Source organism: Schistocerca nitens, chromosome 9, assembly GCF_023898315.1.
Source record: "Schistocerca nitens isolate TAMUIC-IGC-003100 chromosome 9, iqSchNite1.1, whole genome shotgun sequence".
Classification (NCBI taxonomy): Eukaryota; Metazoa; Arthropoda; class Insecta; order Orthoptera; family Acrididae; genus Schistocerca; species Schistocerca nitens.
In genome coordinates, this window is record NC_064622.1 from 389,065,543 (window position 1) to 389,088,086 (window position 22,544).

Below are 22,544 nucleotides of genomic sequence, written 5' to 3' on the forward strand. Positions count from 1 at the left end.
GTCACAACAGCTCAGTGTGAGTAGTAGTCTTTTATATACTTCTGGCACAGCTGTGGACCCAGAACACGGCACATCAAACGAATGAGTGGAAAACTAGTGATTAGTATACTCAGATGGATAATGAAACCTCAAGACGGAAACAGTGATTTGAATAACAACAAAATCCGAAACCTAAATCTTTCAAGATACCGATGCAGAGATGAGTATGTAAAATCTAGTGTGAATCCGCCGGCCCATCGAAACTGTGTATTTCTGTGGTATCTCTAAAGGTCAGCCTCAAATAATGCCATCCAACAAAGTAAAATCGAAACTGATTACTTTCTAGTGACATTGGTTAAAGAGGTTTTAGAGTACATTTGTTTGTAAATATCTGCCTGATATACTACTGTAAGTAACGTTTAATATCACAGTCTTAGTTCAAGCGCTTACGTGCTATAGAGATTTACAACACATATGGCTTCTTACCCGCAAGAAAAACAGTATTCCATTCTGGTGAGATCGTGGCGAATGAGCTCGACATTCCTATACTAATAGTTGTATTTACACACTCTCAAACGTGAATGGCAGCTGTTATGATCGCAATTGAAGAGCTGTTTTCCCAGAGTGTCTCGTAAATATTTTTTGTTTGAAGCTTCGCTAAAAGATCATTACCATACGATTGGATGCATGTTATATGTTGTTAGATTTTTTCTGTACGTTGTGCGTCAGAGGACATAGTTCTTTCTGGTATCACATTTTTAGAGTGGAAATCAATAACGGGCTAAGTGTCAGTAAAATGATACCGGTTTCTTTTTTTTTTTTTTTTGACCTTACGTCCAGCTACATTACTTCTTTATTTGATGAAAGAGAACTACAGTCGTCAGTCACATGAGGGCATGCAAATAATCCAATGGCGACAAGTTAAAATTGTGCCAGGCCGGAAGGCCACCTAAACTGCTTTAGCTACCCGAGCCTGTAATACATGAGACCCAAATTACCAACTTGTCATACATCACTTCCGTAGCGCCCTGGTATTTATTCTCCTCTTTGCTCTCAGCATCTCGCATGACTCGCGCAAGAGGGTGGACCTAGAGTGCATCCACACTGAAGGTATCATGAAATACCATCAACGCTTAAATATTGCTATTATAATCGCTTATGGGAGAAAGAACAGAAAGCACGTATATTATCACTGTTTCTTTACTGTCCATTCCAGTCTGTACAGTTAATTAGTTGTAGTCTTGCTGACTTACCTCGTGCTGTCCTGTTCTTGGCAGGCTATATTCATGGCGACAATTTTTGTGCACCGGCCTTTTATTTTACATATCAAGAAACGCGAGAAATATTAACTTACGCTTTTAACAAAGCTCATGGGATCGAATTTGTTATTAATAAATGTTTTTAAACTTGATAAGTATTTACCCACCGACAACTATCTACCACTTTTCTCTTTCAACTTTTCCTGCGCCACGTATGTTAATCCTTCAGTGAATAGTCCGAACCGAAAATTCCGTATTAACTGTCGGCTCTCCGCTGATGACGTGACGATCATCCACGACGCTGAACACAAACTGTGGCATTAAATCATTATTTTTGACGAATCGCATAAGAAGTAACAACCTACCGAAAGAAAAGACAGGAATCTATGCTTCCGAACCTAAAGAACAATCTGATGCAAAGTTTTTGTTACCTAAATTCTTGAGTATGTCTCATTTCTCAAGTATCTTGGATGTGATGTGTTGAGCGTTAAAATTAATAGGGTCTGGTGCATATATGTTACAGTCCTTCGTCACTGCAAAAATGCGACACACAAACAAACCAGAATTAAATTTTATAAGGTAGTGTAAGTTCCAGTTCTAATGAAGTGGTCTCTCCAGTCGAAAGATCAGTCTAGTTACCAGAGATGACAGTGTTGAGATATATTGAGCGGTTTTCAGACTGAGTCACATAGTAAAATAGACATTCGTTGGGAACTTAGTATGGATTTTTAATAAATGAGAAATCTTGCAGTAGAGTGTCCTAAGATGTATGATATGAATTATTCGTGGTGTGAACTCAGAGGGCTCTTGCATGAACTCAGAGGGCTCTTGCATGAACTGGCAACATCAAATACGGTTTCTCGATATATTTATTCCTTAAGGAAATGTAACATAAAATAAATTACCTCTTTCCCAAACTAACAGCTATGTTCATGATATCAGTTTGGAAATGAGAACAATCTTCATAAAAGTTTTAATTCATCTTCTCTGGGCTAGGGGAATGTTCATTACTCAGTAACACAAATCACAAATTTTGAGTAACTTGCTACAGAAATAAAAAGTTTAGCTTCTCACAAATTTCAGTTGAAGAGACGCCTAAAGGATTTATTGAGACAACTCCTAATCTATTGACAAATTTTAGTACACCAATTCCATGTATACAGGTTCTGTGTGTTTAACAAGACAGCTAAATATCTCAAAAAGAAAAACTCATCGTTCGGAAAAATATTCTTGGCGAAAAGTTAATATTAGTAAACGGGACATCTGTCAGTGGTACAACTGGCCACGTCCTGACCACCCCTCCCGTGTGAGTTGAGTCCCCTTGCCTTTCACGAGTGTGGTGGTTGATTTCTGTGAGTCCCCTTGCCTCCCTTTATTGGGGATCTTGATTTCTGTGAGTCCCCTTGCCTCTCACCATTGGGGTGTTTGATTTCAGTGAGCCCTATTGTCTCTCACGATTGGGTGTTTGATTTCGGAGAGTCCGCTTGCCTCTCACTATTGGGGTGTTTGAGTTCGGTGAGCCGGCCGCGGTGGTCTCGCGGTTCTAGGCGCGCAGTCCGGAACCGTGCGACTGCTACGGTCGCAGGTTCGAATCCTGCCTCGGGCATGGATGTGTGTGATGTCCTTAGGTTAGTTAGGTTTAAGTAGTTCTAAGTTCTAGGGGACTGATGACCACAGCAGTTGAGTCCCATAGTGCTCAAAGCCATTTGAACCATTTTTGAAGTTCGGTGAGCACCATTGCCTCTCACCATTGGGGCGCTTGATTTCTGTGAGTATACATGGCTGGTGTATGTGTCACTGTTACTTAGTGGACATTTTATCTGATTACATTAGTTGTGGTTTGTATTTCGCCAGTAGCCGCGTAGTGGTCAGCGCCAGAGCTGCGGCTGAAACACACAAAGAAATCAGTCACCCAACTGGCAGGGTTCGGGGGCAGTCGCCGAAATCAAGGATTCCGATGGTTTTCGAGCTCACTGTCATCAAGCCCATAAGGAACCGAAAGCTACGTTACCATACAAGTAGCTTATGTGCCAAAATAATCAACCTCTAACAATATTATTTGTACCATGCAATCACATTTGCAACACTCAAATAGTGTCTGGAGATGAATGTCAACTGTTAGAACATGAAATGCGGAGTTAAACGTCTCAGTTCTTAATTGTAAAAACAGCCACTACTGATATTTGTCGAATACTGCGTCATCTGACACGAATGGAAACAATGATTTGAATAAACAGTACGAATTCTTTTGGCGTAGAATCCGAATATGCAATAAATAACGGTTTACCATTTGAAAATAGAAATTTGAAATTTGACCCCACCCACGCAGGAGGAGTGGTTAGAAGATGGCCACTTGTAGCTTAGACAGGTGTTCCCTTCATTAATATTAAGTGTCACATATAACTTTGCTTTTTGTACGATGCGTCGTTTTCGAGTTATTTCGTCGTCTCAAAAAAAAAAAAATTAAAAAAGTAAAAAATAAAAAACGCACGCCCTGATATTATTAATAATATCAAATAACGTGTTATGTAAAATGTGACTCCTGCCCATATTCAGTGCAGTAATGTGATCAACACATTGAATTGTTCTAAACTGATCATCTGTCCGATGATTAACGGTTAGAACAGGTTAAGAATTATCCTATGTACCTCAGTACTATATATTTAGTTATTTTTTCACATGTTTGTTATTAGCTCTTAAATGGAAATGTGTTTTACATGTTTATGCCACATTCAACATCCATGAATATATTTTTACTTGCTATCTGTAAAAATAACATCTGCACATATCCTGAATGTAAATACACTCCTGGAAATTGAAATAAGAACACCGTGAATTCATTGTCCCAGGAAGGGGAAACTTTATTGACACATTCCTGGGGTCAGATACATCACATGATCACACTGACAGAACCACAGGCACATAGACACAGGCAACAGAGCATGCACAATGTCGGCACTAGTACAGTGTATATCCACCTTTCGCAGCAATGCAGGCTGCTATTCTCCCATGGAGACGATCGTAGAGATGCTGGATGTAGTCCTGTGGAACGGCTTGCCAGGCCATTTCCACCTGGCGCCTCAGTTGGCCCAGCGTTCGTGCTGGACGTGCAGACCGCGTGAGACGACGCTTCATCCAGTCCCAAACATGCTCAATGGGGGACAGATCCGGAGATCTTGCTGGCCAGGGTAGTTGACTTACACCTTCTAGAGCACGTTGGGTGGCACGGGATACATGCGGACGTGCATTGTCCTGTTGGAACACCAAGTCCCCTTGCCGGTCTAGGAATGGTAGAACGATGGGTTCGATGACGGTTTGGATGTACCGTGCACTATTCAGTGTCCCCTCGACGATCACCAGTGGTGTACGGCCAGTGTAGGAGATCGCTCCCCACACCATGATGCCGGGTGTTGGCCCTGTGTGCCTCGGTCGTGTGCAGTCCTGATTGTGGCGCTCACCTGCACGGCGCCAAACACGCATACGACCATCATTGGCACCAAGGCAGAAGCGACTCTCATCGCTGAAGACGACACATCTCCATTCGTCCCTCCATTCACGCCTGTCGCGACACCACTGGAGGCGGGCTGCACGATGTTGGGGCGTGAGCGGAAGACGGCCTAACGGTGTGCGGGACCGTAGCCCAGCTTCATGGAGACGGTTGCGAATAGTCCTCGCCGATACCCCAGGAGCAACAGTGTCCCTATTTTGCTGGGAAGTGGCGGTGCGGTCCCCTACGGCACTGCGTAGGATCCTACGGTCTTGGCGTGCATCCGTGCATCGCTGCGGTCCGGTCCCAGGTCGACGGGCACGTGCACCTTCCGCCGACCACTGGCGACAACATCGATGTACTGTGGAGACCTCACGCCCCCCCGCATGCCCACTATACGCCCTCGCTCAAAGTCCGTCAACTGCACATATGGTTCACATCCACGCTGTCGCGGCATGCTACCAGTGTTAAAGACTGCGATGGAGCTCCGTATGCCATGGCAAACTGGCTGACACTGACGGCGGCGGTGCACAAATGCTGCGCAGCTAGCGCCATTCGACGGCCAACACCGCGGTTCCTGGTGTGTCCACTGTGCCGTGCGTGTGATCATTGCTTGTACAGCCCTCTCGCAGTGTCCAGAGCAAGTATGGTGGGTCTGACACACCGGTGTCAATGTGTTCTTTTTTCCATTTCCAGGAGTGTATGTTTCTCTCCTTATTGTAAGTATGTATTGAGTTTTCTTGTTTCATGACATTTTCTACATCTTTGAGTATCTCTTACGTATGAATATATGGAACAAGGTGTATCTAATTAAACATAATCTTGATATATCTCACTGAGAAAGAATGTTATGTCAAATACTTTAAGAAAATGTTGGTATGCAAGTCTACCAGAAATACTGTGGAAAAGATGGGGTGACAAGTAATCGGATTATGACATGAAGCTGAGATTGGAATCCGTCCAAGATGTGCAAGAACAAAAGGAGAGGGTGTGTAATGTGATCACAAACCTGACAGAAAACAAAAGGCAATTACTTGAAAAGAGAGACAGCATTGGTCGTATATTTTTATAATCGCAAAATCGATTTTCTGTCACTGAGTGACCATCTTCAGTGCTGTATTATATAACTTAAATCAGTAAGCACTGGTGTCAATAAGCTTACGGCAATCACATAGTCAGTCTATGTGATTGCCGTAGCTTATTGACACCAGTGCTTACTGATTTAAGTTATATAATACAGCACTGAAGATGGTCACTCAGTGACAGAAAATCGATTTCGCGATAATAAAAATAAAAATAAAAATATACGACCGATGCTGTCTCTCTTTTCAAGTATACCCATTATCTGGTCGTAGTGCACAGGACACTATGGAGTCGCCAATAAAAAAAAAGGCAATTATTCTTAATGCAAAGCCTATTATCGAGTAGCGTGACATGGTTTTTATATAAACGTACAGTTAGCACAAACTCGATTACCTCAATAGCCATATATTCATTAACACGTGGAACAGTGATGGTTTCCCAGTTGGTGTTTATCGTTATTTAAATAAATTTTCTTGTTGGAGTAAACGACCATCATGCAGTCTGAGAGTTAAACACAATTACCACTTAATCAAAAGTAACCACAGTGTACTGTGATCTGTACTTCGTCATTAGATAAACGATTGGCTCTCCCTGAATAATTATTAAAAGATTTCATATATTTATCGCCTGTTTCATCATACACAGATATATTGAGTAATTCTGTTACAATTTCTCCTTTTAAAGATACACTATCATCGCTCTGCCTGGGTCTAGTTGACTGCAGGCGGTTTTCACGCGCTTGTCTGTTAGCGATGTTCTGAATCAGAATACGTCTGTCAACGAAGAAATAGTCATGAGTGTGAAGGCTGTTGATATTTATCATGAATTATGTACATTGAAACTTTTTTAAAACCCACAGTGCCCCTTACAAATTTTTCGTAGTATGAAACAGAAGACGCGTAGGGAAATTTTAAAAAAATCTGGTTGTCCTATCTTGTGAATGCTCTACAATGCGTTGTCTTTAATGGATTACAGATCAGAAATCATTACACAAATCTTCTTTCTGCACGAATTATGATTTCTATCCTCTGGATATTGTTTCAAGTTTTCACGTTACGTCGGTTTCCAATACTGTGCTTCAACAGACAAAAACGTAAAAATGTTATGATGAGGAGAAATTGTACTTCATCAAGATAACGTATCCGAATTGTCATTAAAACTGGAAATCATAAAGAAATGCACTTGTACTGTACGCTGTCCCTTGGTGCTCATCAAAATTCGTTTTAGGGAAATTTCAACATAATCATCGGAGCCACAGCACACAACCTCACGCATTGGTGACAGTTACGATTCCCCGATTGTATTCCGCACGGTACATGTTGTGGCTCCAAACACAGAATCGTGTGCTTGTGAGACAGGGTGAATTTACTGATGGTCAGTAAACTGGTGCAACCGTTCTCGTATCATTAAAAAAATCCTTGTAACGGACCAGTCACACCTCTTAATTACTAAAATGTATTTTCTAAACGCCAAATCAACTTCTGATAATTATATTTTCATTCACGTTACTGGCGGCGTAGAGATATTGCTTCTGCGATATGTACACTCCTGGAAATTGAAATAAGAACACCGTGAATTCATTGTCCCAGGAAGGGGAAACTTTATTGACACATTCCTGGGGTCAGATACATCACATGATCACACTGACAGAACCACAGGCACATAGACACAGGCAACAGAGCATGCACAATGTCGGCACTAGTACAGTGTATATCCACCTTTCGCAGCAATGCAGGCTGCTATTCTCCCATGGAGACGATCGTAGAGATGCTGGATGTAGTCCTGTGGAACGGCTTGCCATGCCATTTCCACCTGGCGCCTCAGTTGGACCAGCGTTCGTGCTGGACGTGCAGACCGCGTGAGACGACGCTTCATCCAGTCCCAAACATGCTCAATGGGGGACAGATCCGGAGATCTTGCTGGCCAGGGTAGTTGACTTACACCTTCTAGAGCACGTTGGGTGGCACGGGATACATGCGGACGTGCATTGTCCTGTTGGAACAGCAAGTTCCCTTGCCGGTCTAGGAATGGTAGAACGATGGGTTCGATGACGGTTTGGATGTACCGTGCACTATTCAGTGTCCCCTCGACGATCACCAGTGGTGTACGGCCAGTGTAGGAGATCGCTCCCCACACCATGATGCCGGGTGTTGGCCCTGTGTGCCTCGGTCGTATGCAGTCCTGATTGTGGCGCTCACCTGCACGGCGCCAAACACGCATACGACCATCATTGGCACCAAGGCAGAAGCGACTCTCATCGCTGAAGACGACACGTCTCCATTCGTCCCTCCATTCACGCCTGTCGCGACACCACTGGAGGCGGGCTGCACGATGTTGGGGCGTGAGCGGAAGACGGCCTAACGGTGTGCGGGACCGTAGCGCAGCTTCATGGAGACGGTTGCGAATGGTCCTCGCCGATACCCCAGGAGCAACAGTGTCCCTAATTTGCTGGGAAGTGGCGGTGCGGTCCCCTACGGCACTGCGTAGGATCCTACGGTCTTGGCGTGCATCCGTGCGTCGCTGCGGTCCGGTCCCAGGTCGACGGGCACGTGCACCTTCCGCCGACCACTGGCGACAACATCGATGTACTGTGGAGACCTCACGCCCCACGTGTGGAGCAATTCGGCGGTACGTCCACCCGGCCTCCCGCATGCCCACTATACGCCCTCGCTCAAAGTCCGTCAACTGCACATACGGTTCACGTCCACGCTGTCGCGGCATGCTACCAGTGTTAAAGACTGCGATGGAGCTCCGTATGCCACGGCAAACTGGCTGACACTGACGGCGGCGGTGCACAAATGCTGCGCAGCTAGCGCCATTCGACGGCCAACACCGCGGTTCCTGGTGTGTCCGCTGTGCCGTGCGTGTGATCATTGCTTGTACGGCCCTCTCGCAGTGTCCGGAGCAAGTATGGTGGGTCTGACACACCGGTGTCAATGTGTTCTTTTTTCCATTTCCAGGAGTGTAGTTACAGGCAATTTTCACAAAGCACAATGTTATTTCACACGCTTAGACGTTCTTAATTAGTCACTTAACATTCATTCTTCATATATACTTTCCACTCACTCCACAAACATTTTAATAATATTCCAACTGAAACTCATATTTAACTACTGGCAAATTTTTTTAAAATCAATTCTGTATCAACCAAAACATTACGGCCACCTTTGGCAAGTACAATAGCGGCGACGCGTTGTGACATGGAGCAGTGAGGCCTTGGTAAGTCGCTGGAGGCAACTGGCACCTCATCTGTCCACACAAGTCATTTAATTCCCGTAGCCGGCCGAAGTGGCCGTGCGGTTAAAGGCGCTGCAGCCTGGAACCGCAAGACCGCTACGGTCGCAGGTTCGAATCCTGCCTCGGGCATGGATGTTTGTGATGTCCTTAGGTTAGTTAGGTTTAACTAGTTCTAAGTTCTAGGGGACTAATGACCTCAGCAGTTGAGTCCCATAGTGCTCAGAGCCATTTGAACCATTTTTTTAATTCCCGTAATTTCCAGGGTGTGTGGCGGTGAGCTCTGACACCACATTCAATCACCTCCAATATGTGTTCAAACAGGCCCAGATCTGGAGACTTGGACGCGAGGAGGCGGTGGAGAGGGGGGGGGGGCAATAACTGTGTTCCTCGAACCACTCCGTCACACCCCTGGCCCTGTCACATGACGCATTATCTTGTTGAAAATTGCCATTGTGATCGGCAAACAAGATCGGGGATGGTGCGTACGTTGTCTTCAACCAGTTTACATACTCTTTGGCCATTATGTAGCCTTGTGCTACCTCCACTGGACTCATCGATGCCCACGTGAATGTTTCCCAGAGCATAATGGAGCCGCTACCATCTCTCCGTCCCGCAGTACAAGTGCCAAGGAGTTGTTCCCCCCGAAGACGACGGATTCGCGTACTCCCATCAGCATGATGAAGAAGGTACCGTAATTCATCAGACTATGTCGCCGACGTCTAGTGCCGACGGTCACGTGCTCATCTCAGTCGTAGTTCTCGATGTTGGCACATGGATGGGTCGTCGGCTACGGAGGCACATCGTTAGGAGCGTTCGGTACTCTGTGTGTTCTGACATACTGGTACTCGCCCAGCATTAAAATCTGATAGTAGCTCCGCCATAGTTGGCCACCTGTCCTGTTTTACCAGTCTTCCCAGCCTTCGACGTACGACATCTGTAATGAGGGATGGCTGTCCAAACCCACGAAGTCTGGACATGGTTTCACCTTAGTTTCACTACGTGCTGAAAACATCTCATTACCCCTGGAACACCAGACAAGTCGTGCTGTTTCCTAAATGCTCGTGCCGAGCCTCCGGACCGTCACAGTCTGCCCCTGGTCAAATTCAGACAGATCGTGGGTCTTCTCTTTCCTACAATCAGACGGCACGTGCGTTGATAATACATACACCGTGTGTGTATCTGACTAGCAGTCATTCCTCGCCAGATGAAGCTGTTATCGCCTGGACGGGTTTGTATCGATAGTAGGTCCGCCGTCATAATTTTCTGGCTGATCAGTGTATATTTCTGAAACTATGATTGACTTGAGGTGTATATGGTGAATTCATACTTTTATGTAATTGCTGGTACAACGTTTCGTTGATGTTGGACCACGGAGACCAGTGGAACTGTTGTATGATTTAGCTTCTCTCTATATGCACGAATGCTGCAGTATACCAGACGACGTTACGTATAGCCTGTGAAGCATCCACCTGCTTTCCTTACGCTTATGTTTATGACTGAATAGAAGATTGTTACGCCATTTATCGACGACGTACGGAAATACCTATCTCTCCGTGTACTAGCAATCAATTTGCAATGGCTAAAACAATTTACCTACAGTACTGTCTGATATTTATCATGATGACAGGGGAATGTACGCAAGTGTGTAGTACTGTCAAGTACCACTCCATTTCATTAAAAGTTTTCGTACTGACTCTCGCGTAGAACCACAGTACTGGACGTTAACTAGGGACGTGGAAACAAAATCAGAAAGTAACTTGATAAATGTGAGTAGTCGAGGAAGAATTACACAAAATCCAAGCCAAAAGATAGAGATGGCAATGGCATGAGACAATAGGATGACAGGAACCACAGGAAGCGAAATGATGAAGGCGGAAAATAAGATACCGAAAAGAGCGCAGGGATATATACATCAGGAGCATACAGCGCGATGCTGAGAACAGAAGAAGCAATGGGCGAGGTCTTCGGTCATCAAGAACCGGGTAAGGCTGCCACACACTCCATCTGCATTCAGGAGAAAGCCGATTCAAATCCAGCCTAGATTGCTGTTGATTTCCATAAATAGCTTTAGGCAAATGCCAGTATGGTTTCGTTAAAAGGACATGGCCAATATCAGTAATTACACTCCTGGAAATTGAAATAAGAACACCGTGAATTCATTGTCCCAGGAAGGGGAAACTTTATTGACACATTCCTGGGGTCAGATACATCACATGATCACACTGACAGAACCACAGGCACATAGACACAGGCAACAGAGCATGCACAATGTCGGCACTAGTACAGTGTGTATCCACCTTTCGCAGCAATGCAGGCTGCTATTCTCCCATGGAGACGATCGTAGAGATGCTGGATGTAGTCCTGTGGAACGGCTTGCCATGCCATTTCCACCTGGCGCCTCAGTTGGACCAGCGTTCGTGCTGGACGTGCAGACCGCGTGAGACGACGCTTCATCCAGTCCCAAACATGCTCAATGGGGGACAGATCCGGAGATCTTGCTGGCCAGGGTAGTTGACTTACACCTTCTAGAGCACGTTGGGTGGCACGGGATACATGCGGACGTGCATTGTCCTGTTGGAACAGCAAGTTCCCTTGCCGGTCTAGGAATGGTAGAACGATGGGTTCGATGACGGTTTGGATGTACCGTGCACTATTCAGTGTCCCCTCGACGATCACCAGTGGTGTACGGCCAGTGTAGGAGATCGCTCCCCACACCATGATGCCGGGTGTTGGCCCTGTGTGCCTCGGTCGTATGCAGTCCTGATTGTGGCGCTCACCTGCACGGCGCCAAACACGCATACGACCATCATTGGCACCAAGGCAGAAGCGACTCTCATCGCTGAAGACGACACGTCTCCATTCGTCCCTCCATTCACGCCTGTCGCGACACCACTGGAGGCGGGCTGCACGATGTTGGGGCGTGAGCGGAAGACGGCCTAACGGTGTGCGGGACCGTAGCGCAGCTTCATGGAGACGGTTGCGAATGGTCCTCGCCGATACCCCAGGAGCAACAGTGTCCCTAATTTGCTGGGAAGTGGCGGTGCGGTCCCCTACGGCACTGCGTAGGATCCTACGGTCTTGGCGTGCATCCGTGCGTCGCTGCGGTCCGGTCCCAGGTCGACGGGCACGTGCACCTTCCGCCGACCACTGGCGACAACATCGATGTACTGTGGAGACCTCACGCCCCACGTGTGGAGCAATTCGGCGGTACGTCCACCCGGCCTCCCGCATGCCCACTATACGCCCTCGCTCAAAGTCCGTCAACTGCACATACGGTTCACGTCCACGCTGTCGCGGCATGCTACCAGTGTTAAAGACTGCGATGGAGCTCCGTATGCCACGGCAAACTGGCTGACACTGACGGCGGCGGTGCACAAATGCTGCGCAGCTAGCGCCATTCGACGGCCAACACCGCGGTTCCTGGTGTGTCCGCTATGCCGTGCGTGTGATCATTGCTTGTACAGCCCTCTCGCAGTGTCCGGAGCAAGTATGGTGGGTCTGACACACCGGTGTCAATGTGTTCTTTTTTCCATTTCCAGGAGTGTATATACCCCAAACGTAGTACGTACTCCGTCTCTAATGAGCTCTTCATCAGCGGGACATTAACCCACAATCATCTTTCCTGTTCCTTAGATTAGCAGTGGAACTCTAAAGGCAATCGATGGTTGTAATAAACATCATTCCTCTAGACGATGCTGGCCATTAGAGATGTACATATATTTAGCTTTGCCTTATTTCGGTTACCAATTACTGTGCAGTACACTTATTTAAAACTGATAACATACTCATATGTACACATCTGGAATGCATAGTCATATCTGGTTAATGTACCACCTTGGAATTTACTCAGCAGAAGGAATTTCAAGGGGTGCAGTTAAAGGTGGAATAAAATTACAGAACACCAACGTTGAAGGTTATTTACCGATATTTATTTTCATTACTATACAATAAGCCTCCGGCTTTTATCGTTGCCGTTCCAGTTTTGCCGGCCGAAGTGGCCGTGCGGTTAAAGGCGCTGCAGTCTGGAACCGCAAGACCACTACGGTCGCAGGTTCGAATCCTGCCTCGGGCATGGATGTTTGTGATGTCATTAGGTTAGTTAGGTTTAACTAGTTCTAAGTTCTAGGGGACTAATGACCTCAGCAGTTGAGTCCCATAGTGCTCAGAGCCATTTGAACCATTTGAACCGTTCCAGTTTTGTCGTCACAACTAATCTTATGTCACGCAATGGGAGCCGGTCTGTCATTCCTGTGGCGTGGCTCTAGCTGCAACAGAGAGAACGAGAAATGGACTTAATTAAGGCACAGTCTATCAGAGGTATGGAACACAACCTCACCCTCTATATTAAAAATTGCTGAAACCTAAAGCAGACAACATAAAACTTTTTGTACCTGCTACATACTTCGAGGTGATCGAAAATCATCGAATTCCCAAGTAGATTATTTAAATACAGTTATTGCCTAAAATAATGCAATTAATAATAACAAATATAATTGGTTGAACATTCCCCTTTGCTAATAGCAAAAGCAAAAAAGATTAAGTAGTAGAGCCTACGTTATAATGATAATGCATTTATTAGCAAGTTATATCAATGTCTATCGCCTTATAATGGAGAACATTCACTCAATTTTCCTTCAGCGCTTGGCAAAACTGACCTAAGGCAGTAGAGAAATTTCTGGAAGCTTTTCTTTACATGTCCGCAACTTTGCGGCTAAAACATTACACAGTGTGAACTTAAGTTCCTGTTATTTTACATAGTAAAATTGTGTTTCTGTTAAAAGAAATGACGCCAGCGCAATATAAAAATTTTATGCGTGTATTATAAACGCTTAAAGATTAGTAACGTTGCATCTGTTCCGTCCCTCCCCATCGCTGTTATTTAAGAAGCTCTCCTGAACGCTGTCTTGACGTTAAAAGAGCGAAGAGGAAGAAAAAGAGGGAGAGAGTCTCAAATTTAGCTAGCAGAACACCTCATCCGCTACGGTGAATGGAACTTCCCTCCGTAGGATGTCTGGAAGATTCAGAAAATTTGCATTACAGGTCCAACCCAGATCACGCAGATTGAAATCACATATAAATATGCAGGGTCACTGTTTCTTACTTGAATACCATGCAATCGGCACGAATTTACAAGAGGCAGTTTCCAACTCTTGCGAGGCATCCCAGATATGTTCAATAATTTTCATATCTGGGGAGATTGGTGTCCAACAGAAGTGTTTAAACTCAGCAGTTCTGGACGTATGGGGTGTCGTATTGTTCTGCTGGAATTGCCAAGTCTGACGGAGTGCACAATAGACATGAATGGATGCAGGTGATCAGATAGGATATTTACGTACGTGTCACTTGTCAGAGTCGTATCGAGAAGTATCCGTGGTGGCATATCACTCTAACAGCACACGCCCCACACCATAACAAAGCCTCCATCAGCTTAAACAGTCACCTGCTAACATGCAGGGTCCATTGGTTAAGGAGGTTGTCTTCATACCTGTACACATCCATCAGTTCGATACAATTTGAAACGAGACTCGTCCGACCAGGCAACATGTTTCAAGTCATCAGTAGTCCAATCCCGGTGTTGATGGGCCCAGACGAGGCGTAAAGCTTTCTCTCGTGCAGTTATCAAGGGTACACGAGTGGGCCTTCGGCTCCGAAGACCCATATCGATGATGTTTAGTTGAATGGTTTGCACGCTGACACTTGATGGCCGAGCATTGAAATCTGGAGCAATTTGCAGAATCGTTGCACTTGCGTTACGTTGAATGATTCTCTTCAGTCGTCGTTGGTCACGTTCTTGCAAGATCTTTTTCTGGCCGCAGCGATGTCGCACGTTTGATGTTTTACCGGATTCCTGATATGCACGGTGCACTCGTGAAATGGTCGTACGGGAAAATCCCCACTTCATCGCTCCCTCGGAGATGTTGTCCCCCATTGCTCGTGCGCCGACTATAACAACATGTTGAAACTCACTTAAATCTTGATAACCTGTCATTGTAGCAAAAGTAATCGATCTAACAACTGCGACAGACACTTGTTGTCTTATATTGGCGCTGTCGAACGCAGCGCCATATTCTGCCTCTTTACATATCTCTGTATTTGAATACGCATGTCTATACCAGTTTCTTTGTCGCTTCTGTGTATTTCGCCCTTTGGCAAAAGCAATTTATTTTATTCCTTGCGTCTATAAACCATTAACAACAAATATGTGGCCAAGATTCGAACTCACAGAGACCAACATGCACCAGTATATATTGCAAGCAACGTTACGTATAAAAATTGCAGGTTCTCAAAGCAGTCTTTTTTATCTAAAACGCACAGTAATGGAGAAGAATTTTCTCAGCAGACGCTTTTCACTTTTCTTTGTAAATCATCAGCAACTGTAATTAGTAACGTTTCTACGTACGATAAAAATTATATGTTTTTATATATTGGCTCCTGTACATTCAAATACTATTTTCCTTGCGGCTGATCTGAGTTTTACATATTACTTACTACGTTTATAGCTACTTTTCAGTATTTCTGAAGCAATAGTTTTTATCATTATGTTGCAGGCGAAAACAGATTTTACCCCAGGACTCGCTTTTATCGCATTTTTGAAGACTTCTTTTCGTTTAACTGCTGTTCGATTTCCTACAGTTCGGTGAACTTTCGTAAAACTTCACATAATTTGACTTCATACAAGAATACATGAAGGTTTTTTGACTGTAGGTTCTACTAGCAATGAGACAAACAATCATTTATCTTTAGAACATCTAAAATGAGACTCAAAATCCGTAACTAACGAGTACAGGAAAAACATCGTAAGCAAAGTTGTTTTTAATTCTGTAAAATCGCAAAGTGAAACACTTGTAATATATGCAAAATGTTCAGTGAATAGCCACTGATGATGTGTTATAAATGTAACGAAATGCCTCTGGTGCGAAAACTTGTTTCGATTACGATACACTTAGGTTAGAAAAGAATGCTTAGAGTATCACAAGAATTATTTGATATTGTGTTAATACACTGACGGAAAAAACAGCTACTCCAAAACACAATTAATGTAGAGTAATAAAATATTGAGAATACTTTTGTATAGGTGAGAGTGAAAATCTCGTTCTGAAAACATCCCCCAGGCTGTGGCTAAGTCACGTCTTCGCAGTATCCTTTCTTTCAGGAGTGCTAGTTCTTCAAGGTTCGCAGAAGAGCTTCTGTAAAGTTTGGAAGGTAGGAGACGAGATACTGGCAAAAGTTAAGCTGTGAGGACCGGGCGTGAGTCGTGCTTCGGTAGCTCAGATGGTAGAGCACTTGCCCGCGAAAGGCAAAGGTCCCGAGTTCGAGTCTCGGTCGAGCACACAGTTTTAATCTGCCAGGAAGTTTCATATCAGCGCACACTCCGCTGCAGAATGAAAATCTCATTCTGGCACTTAAGTAAATGATTAACATTGCAAGATTAATGCAAGTGCGAGCTAAGGCATTGCAGATGTTGAACGCTGCTCGTACATTAACAACCAGTGCAACCGGCAGAATTTCAAGCATGCAAACCTGCATGCGTTACGTTGTATACGTGCCGGATGTCAGTTTGTGTGATGGAGTTCCATGCCTGTTTCTTCTGGCCGGTCAATTCAGGGATGGTTAATGTTATTTGGGGATGATACTGGAGTTATCGTCCGATAATGTTCCATATGTGTTCGATCAATCACGGATTTGGTGATCGTGCAGGCCAGGGCAACATGTCGACACTCTGGATTACAGCAGCGGTACGTGGCGGTCTTTATCTTGTTGGAAAACACTGCCCCCCTCCCCCCCTCCCCCCTCCCTCCCTCCCCCCTCCCCCCCTCCCCCTGCTCTTCCCCGGAATGCTGTTCATGAAAGGCAGCACAACAGGTCGAATCACCAGACTGATGTGCAGTTTTGCAGTCAGAGTGCGTGTGATTTGCACGCTAATATTGGGTGGCTCTGCGAATGGCCGGAGTAGTCACGAGTCGAGAAGGACTGCCTATCCAGCTCTCACACGGCAAACTCCCCACTTCAACCCCCTCTGATTTAGTGGTAAGTTGGGCCATTGGATAGCCCGTCAAAAACTAAACACGGATAAAGCATGAAAACAGGAAGAAGGTGTACTGAACTGCGGAAAAAAGGAGAAAAACAGAAACAGTGGACGATCCAAAATTAATCCGTGTAATATCGATCAACGGTAATAAATGTCATTTCGTGGTTGTGTGGTCACGGTATTGAACATCAAAGTGGTAGATCCGGGGTCAAATCTTATTCCGTCCTTTTTTTTTCGCAAAATTCGAACTTCCCAACCGGTCATTGACGTGCCTGTTCACTGTGTTCAAATTTTTGTATGTGTCGTGGCGTAATGTCAGTTTGCAACAGCGTCGTATAAGGAAGGGATCTTCTGATGTACGTACCTCCTATTTGTCCTACACAGATACCACATGTCACGCCTCTTGCGCTCCGTGTTGGAAGATTTGACTCTTGAATTCCCTCGTTGTAACATAGTTCACACCCGTTTATTTGTTTTTGTTTTTTTTTTCATTTCTGTGAGAGGTCTATGCGGCATTTCGCATGATCTCGCTATTCATCACAGAATATGAATCGAGTGGTAGAAATATGTTACCGTCGAAAGTAAATGTGATGAACAGTCTTCAGAACGGAGACCACAACAACAACAGCGACCAAAAGTAAATAAATTATATCTTGACCAAAATCTCCTTTATTCTCAAAATTTTATCGTCAGCTACTCCTACGCTAGATTTTACAACTGGGGAATAAAACTTCCATGTCTTCCCAATTCTGTAAGGAATTAATCCACAGAAATAGGTGACTGCGTTTTTCCTTTGTTTCGTTTTCTGTATCCTAATGTCTTGCGATGACTCCAAAGTTCATGCACTATTTCAAGAGAAGAATCATTACACAGGGCCAGTCACTTAAAACCTGAACCACAGACACTGCGGAAGTAGAAAGTTCAGTTGATGTGCGGCTTTGTAGGCAGAGGCTCATACTGTTAGCTAATAAACAGATGTTAATGCACTTCGAAAGTATCTTCTATTCAAACATGCACTCTTTTAAATGGAACAATGCCTATTGGCATTGATAAACTAAAAGTGGGATAAATTAGAATGTCAGTAGTGTTTGTTGTGGGACTCTAGTGCGAGCTGTTTACGAGATATGGTATTTCGAAAAGTTCCCACATCGACACCTACAGAATACCTGTGATGGCACACACTAAAGAATATCACAAATGCATACACTAGTTATATGGATTCTGATCAATAATCAGACAATTGACCATGACAGGTTGTGCTCAAAATGACCACCGGCAGTGGCCCTACACGCTTCCAGTCTGGTATGAAACGAGCAGGCTGCAGTAATACGTCGTTGCATATCATCGGGTATACTTGGTATTTCCTTGCTCACAACTTCTTTCAGCTTTCCCCACAGAAAAAAGTCTACAGGCGTCACATCTTGGGAACGGAATGGTCAACGTACAGGTTCTCTGAGTTCAGTCCAACAATTTGGAAATAACTCGTGAAGACTAGTTGTTCGTGTACTGTGGGCTGGACAGCCATCATGTTGATACAGTAGGTTCCTCGTAGTCTACAGGGGAACGTATTGTACCATCAGTGGAGGATGGTCTGTTAGGAGCCTGCGATACTTGTGCACGTCAGTGTTCCTTCTATGAAAAACCTATGAACTGATGGTTCACCATCCTACACCATACGTTTAAGCTCCATGGATGCTGACGGTACACATAACGAAGCCAACGGAGGTTGTCAACAGACCAATATTCCATTGTAAGCGTAGGCTTCCGCGGCCGTTGTCTTCTTCAATAAAATTCTTCAGGGTATCAGACCGCATCGTCATAATTTAAAATGCGCCAACGTTTCGGCCAGCGTTGCAGCTAGCCTTCATCAGGGCCTTACGTTAACTGCTAAATGAACACACTTGGTTCCTTAAATAGCTGCACGAGAAAACCGTGTCGTTACTTGATTGGCTGTAAAAGGAGGACGAGGAGGAGGGGTGAAAGGTATGCTTTATTGGTGTTTCCTTTATTATCTGTCATTGGCTGAAATAGCTGTTTTCTATTGGTCTTTATATTAATCCACCCCATTGGAGGAGACGGACGAATAGCGAACAGGTGATGGCTGTGACGTCACCGAACGTATTGGCAAAATTCTACGGAAAGCCGACATCAAACCAATTTTCCGAAGCAGAAACAAAATATCAGACATGCTCGGTTCTACCAAGGATGCAGTTGACAAACTACACACAGCTGGCGTGTATGAAATTGGTTGTGCGTGTGGATTAGTCTACATAGGTGAGACGGGACGTCCGATTAGCACAAGGCTCTCGGAACATGAAAGATATATCCGCCTGAAACAACACACTAAGTCAGCAGTGGCGGAACACCGAGACGAGTGCGGGAAACCAATATTTTTTCAAGAAGCCCGCGTCCTGGCGAAACAGCCTCTCACTTTCAAAAGAAAGATTAGAGAGGCGATAGAAATAGCCAAAAGACCGGCCAACATGAATAGAGAGGACGGGTACAAGCTTCCGAGGTCTTGGCTGCCTGCAATAGCAGGGCTACGGAGCGGCGGCAGAGCCGTGGCGGCCCATGCAGACACGCGGAGAGCCGCAGTAGTGGTCGCGAGCACACAAAGCAATGGCACGCCGCAGCCGGCTTCTGGACAGCATGGAAACAGTGTGACGTCACAGCCATCACCTGTTCGCTATTCGTCCGTCTCCTCCAATGGGGTGGATTAATATAAAGACCAATAGAAAACAGCTATTTCAGCCAATGACAGATAATAAAGGAAACACCAATAAAGCATACCTTTCACCCCTCCTCCTCGTCCTCCTTTTACAGCCAATCAAGTAACGACACGGTTTTCTCGTGCAGCTATTTAAGGAACCAAGTGTGTTCATTTAGCAGTTAACGTAAGGCCCTGATGAAGGCTAGCTGCAACGCTGGCCGAAAAGTTGGCGCATTTTAAAGTATGACGATGCGGTCTGATACCCTGAAGAATTTTATTGAACAATATTCCATTGTTTGGCGGTTTACCTGTCCATGATTAGCTAAGGTGGCTGCATCACTAACCAAGATACATGATACATCTGAAGTATACAGTCTTAAGGCCCACGTACAGAAGTTAACATAATTCTTATAGTGGTTTCCATGCAGCTCTTGAAGGAGAGATGTGAAGGGGTGGAACCTATGTCGACGGAGAATATGTAGAACACTTGCCTATGTCATGCCACTTCTACGCGCCATTGCGCGGCAGCTAACGTGCGGATGAACTGCAACAGCAGCAGGAACATTAATTTCCCCCATCTTCTGTCCTCATTTGTTTGTTTCTGTTACGTCGTCTAGGAGTTCCACTATCATGTTCACGTGACGAGGTTGATAAATAACTGCCGAGTTGGTTGACTTCTGGTGGGACATCTTGCCGCATGCACGGTACAAGGACACCTCGACTTTTTCTGCATTAGTAAATCCCATCGCCCATTCACGATCTACTGTTTGGACTATCATACACAAACTGACTAGCAAATAGCCGTGCATTAAAGTAATACATAAGCACGATGCAAGCAGACATAACAACACCCCACCTGGAAAATACGCAGGGTGAATGGTACAAACAAGTGTCGATGTGGAAACTTTTCAAAACACGATGTCTCGTAAACGACTCTCACCACACTCCTGCAACAAACACCATTGACATTCTGATTTACCCTCCCTTTGCCCGTCCGGTTAGCCGTTCGGTCTAATGCACGGCTTTCCGGGTTGGGAAGGAGCGCCTGGACCCCGGCACGAATCCGCCCGGCGGACTTGTGTCGAGGTCCTGTGAGCCGGCCAGTCTGTAGATGGTTTTTAGCCTGTTTGCCATCTGCCTCGGCGAATGCAGGCTCGTTCCCATTATTCCGCCTCAGCTACACTACGTCGGCGATTGCTGCGCAAACAAGTTCTCCACGTACGCGTACACCACCATTACTCTGCCACGCAAACATAGGGGTTACACTCGTCTGGTGTGAGACGTTCCCTGTGGGGGTCCACCGGGGGCCGAACCGCACAATAACCCTGAAAGCGTGGCTCGGTGTGGGGCGGCGGAGGGGTGGACTACGGTAGTCGTCGTGAGGTTGTGGACCACTGCGACTGCGGCGGGGACGGAGCATCTCCGTCGTTTCTAGGCCCCCGGTTAACAATACAATACAATACAGTACCCTACATTTAGTTTGTTAACACCATGAGGCACTATTCCATTTAAAAGTACACTATGTGATCAAAAGTATCCGGACACCCCAAAAAAACATACGTTTTTCATATTAGGTGCAGTGTGCCGCCACCTATTGCCAGATACTCCATATCAGCAACCTCAGTAGTCATTAGACATCATGACAGGGCAGAATGGGGCGATCGGCGGAACTCACAGACTTCGAACGTGGTCAGGTGATTGGGTGTCTGTATGCTGTACACTCCTAAACATCCCTAGGTCCACTGTTTCCGATGTGATAGGGAAGTGGAAACGTGAAGGGACACGTACAGCACTAAAGCGTACAGGCCGATCTCTTCTGTTGACTGACAGAGACCGCGGACATTTGAAGAGGGTCCTGGTGTGTAATAGGCAGACATCTATCCGGACTATCACACAGGAATTCCAAACTGCATTAGGATCTACTGCAAGTACTATGACAGGTGGGAGGTGAGAAAACTTGGATTTCGAGCGGCTGCTCATAAGCCACACATCACGCCGTTAAACGCCAAACGACGCCTCGATTGGTGTAAGGAGCGTAAACATTGGACGATTGAACAGTGGAAAAATGTTGTGTGGAATGACGGTACAGAATGTGGCGATACGATGGCAGGGCGTGGGTATGGCATGCCCGGTGAACGTCTTCTGCCAGCATGTGTAGTATAAACATTAAAATTCGGAGGCCGTGGTATGGTGTGGTCGTGTTTTTCATGGAGTGGGGCTTTCACCCCTTGTTGTTTTGCGTGGCACTATCACAGCACAGGCCTACATTGATCTTTTAAGCGCCTTCTTGCTTCCCACTGTCGACGAGCAATTCGGGGATGGCGATTGCATCTTTCAACACGATCGAGCACCTGTTCATAATGAAGGGCCTGTGGCGTACTGGTTACACGACAATAACATCCCAACATCCCTGTGACTGGCCTGTACAGAGTCCTGACCTGAATCCTATAGAGCACCTTTTGGATGTTTTGGAACGCTGAATTCGTTCCAGGCCTCACCGACCGACATCGATACCTCTGCTCGGTGCAGTACTCCGTGAAGAATGAGCTGCTATCCCGCAAGAAACCTTCCAGCACCCGACTGAACGTATGCCTGGGAGAGTGGAAGCTGTCATCAAGGCTAAGGGTGGGCCAACCTCATATTGAATTCCAGCATTACCAATTGAGGGCGTCACGATTGTAAGTCATTTTCAGCAATGTGTCCGGATACTTTTGATCACATGGTGTATATGTTCGTACAAAAAATTACACTTCCCAAGTG

General features: G+C 45.5%; 1 protein-coding gene across 3 annotated transcripts in view; it reads right to left on the minus strand.

Moving 5' to 3' along the window:
• The window catches only part of LOC126204465 (uncharacterized), a 119,752-nt gene that overhangs the window by 12,413 nt on the left and 84,795 nt on the right, over positions 1-22,544 (minus strand). The window contains exon 3 of one of the 3 annotated variants that reach the window (XM_049938853.1): positions 13,200-13,310. The exons of 1 other annotated variant lie outside the window; for it this stretch is intronic. Coding sequence is in view for 1 of the 2 variants with exons in the window: in XM_049938852.1 (XP_049794809.1) it covers positions 13,266-13,310 (45 nt within the window). In the remaining variant the exon portion in view is untranslated. Of the gene's footprint in view, positions 1-13,199; positions 13,311-22,544 lie in introns of those variants that run through there. One more of the 3 variants, XM_049938852.1, reaches the window with a different exon arrangement.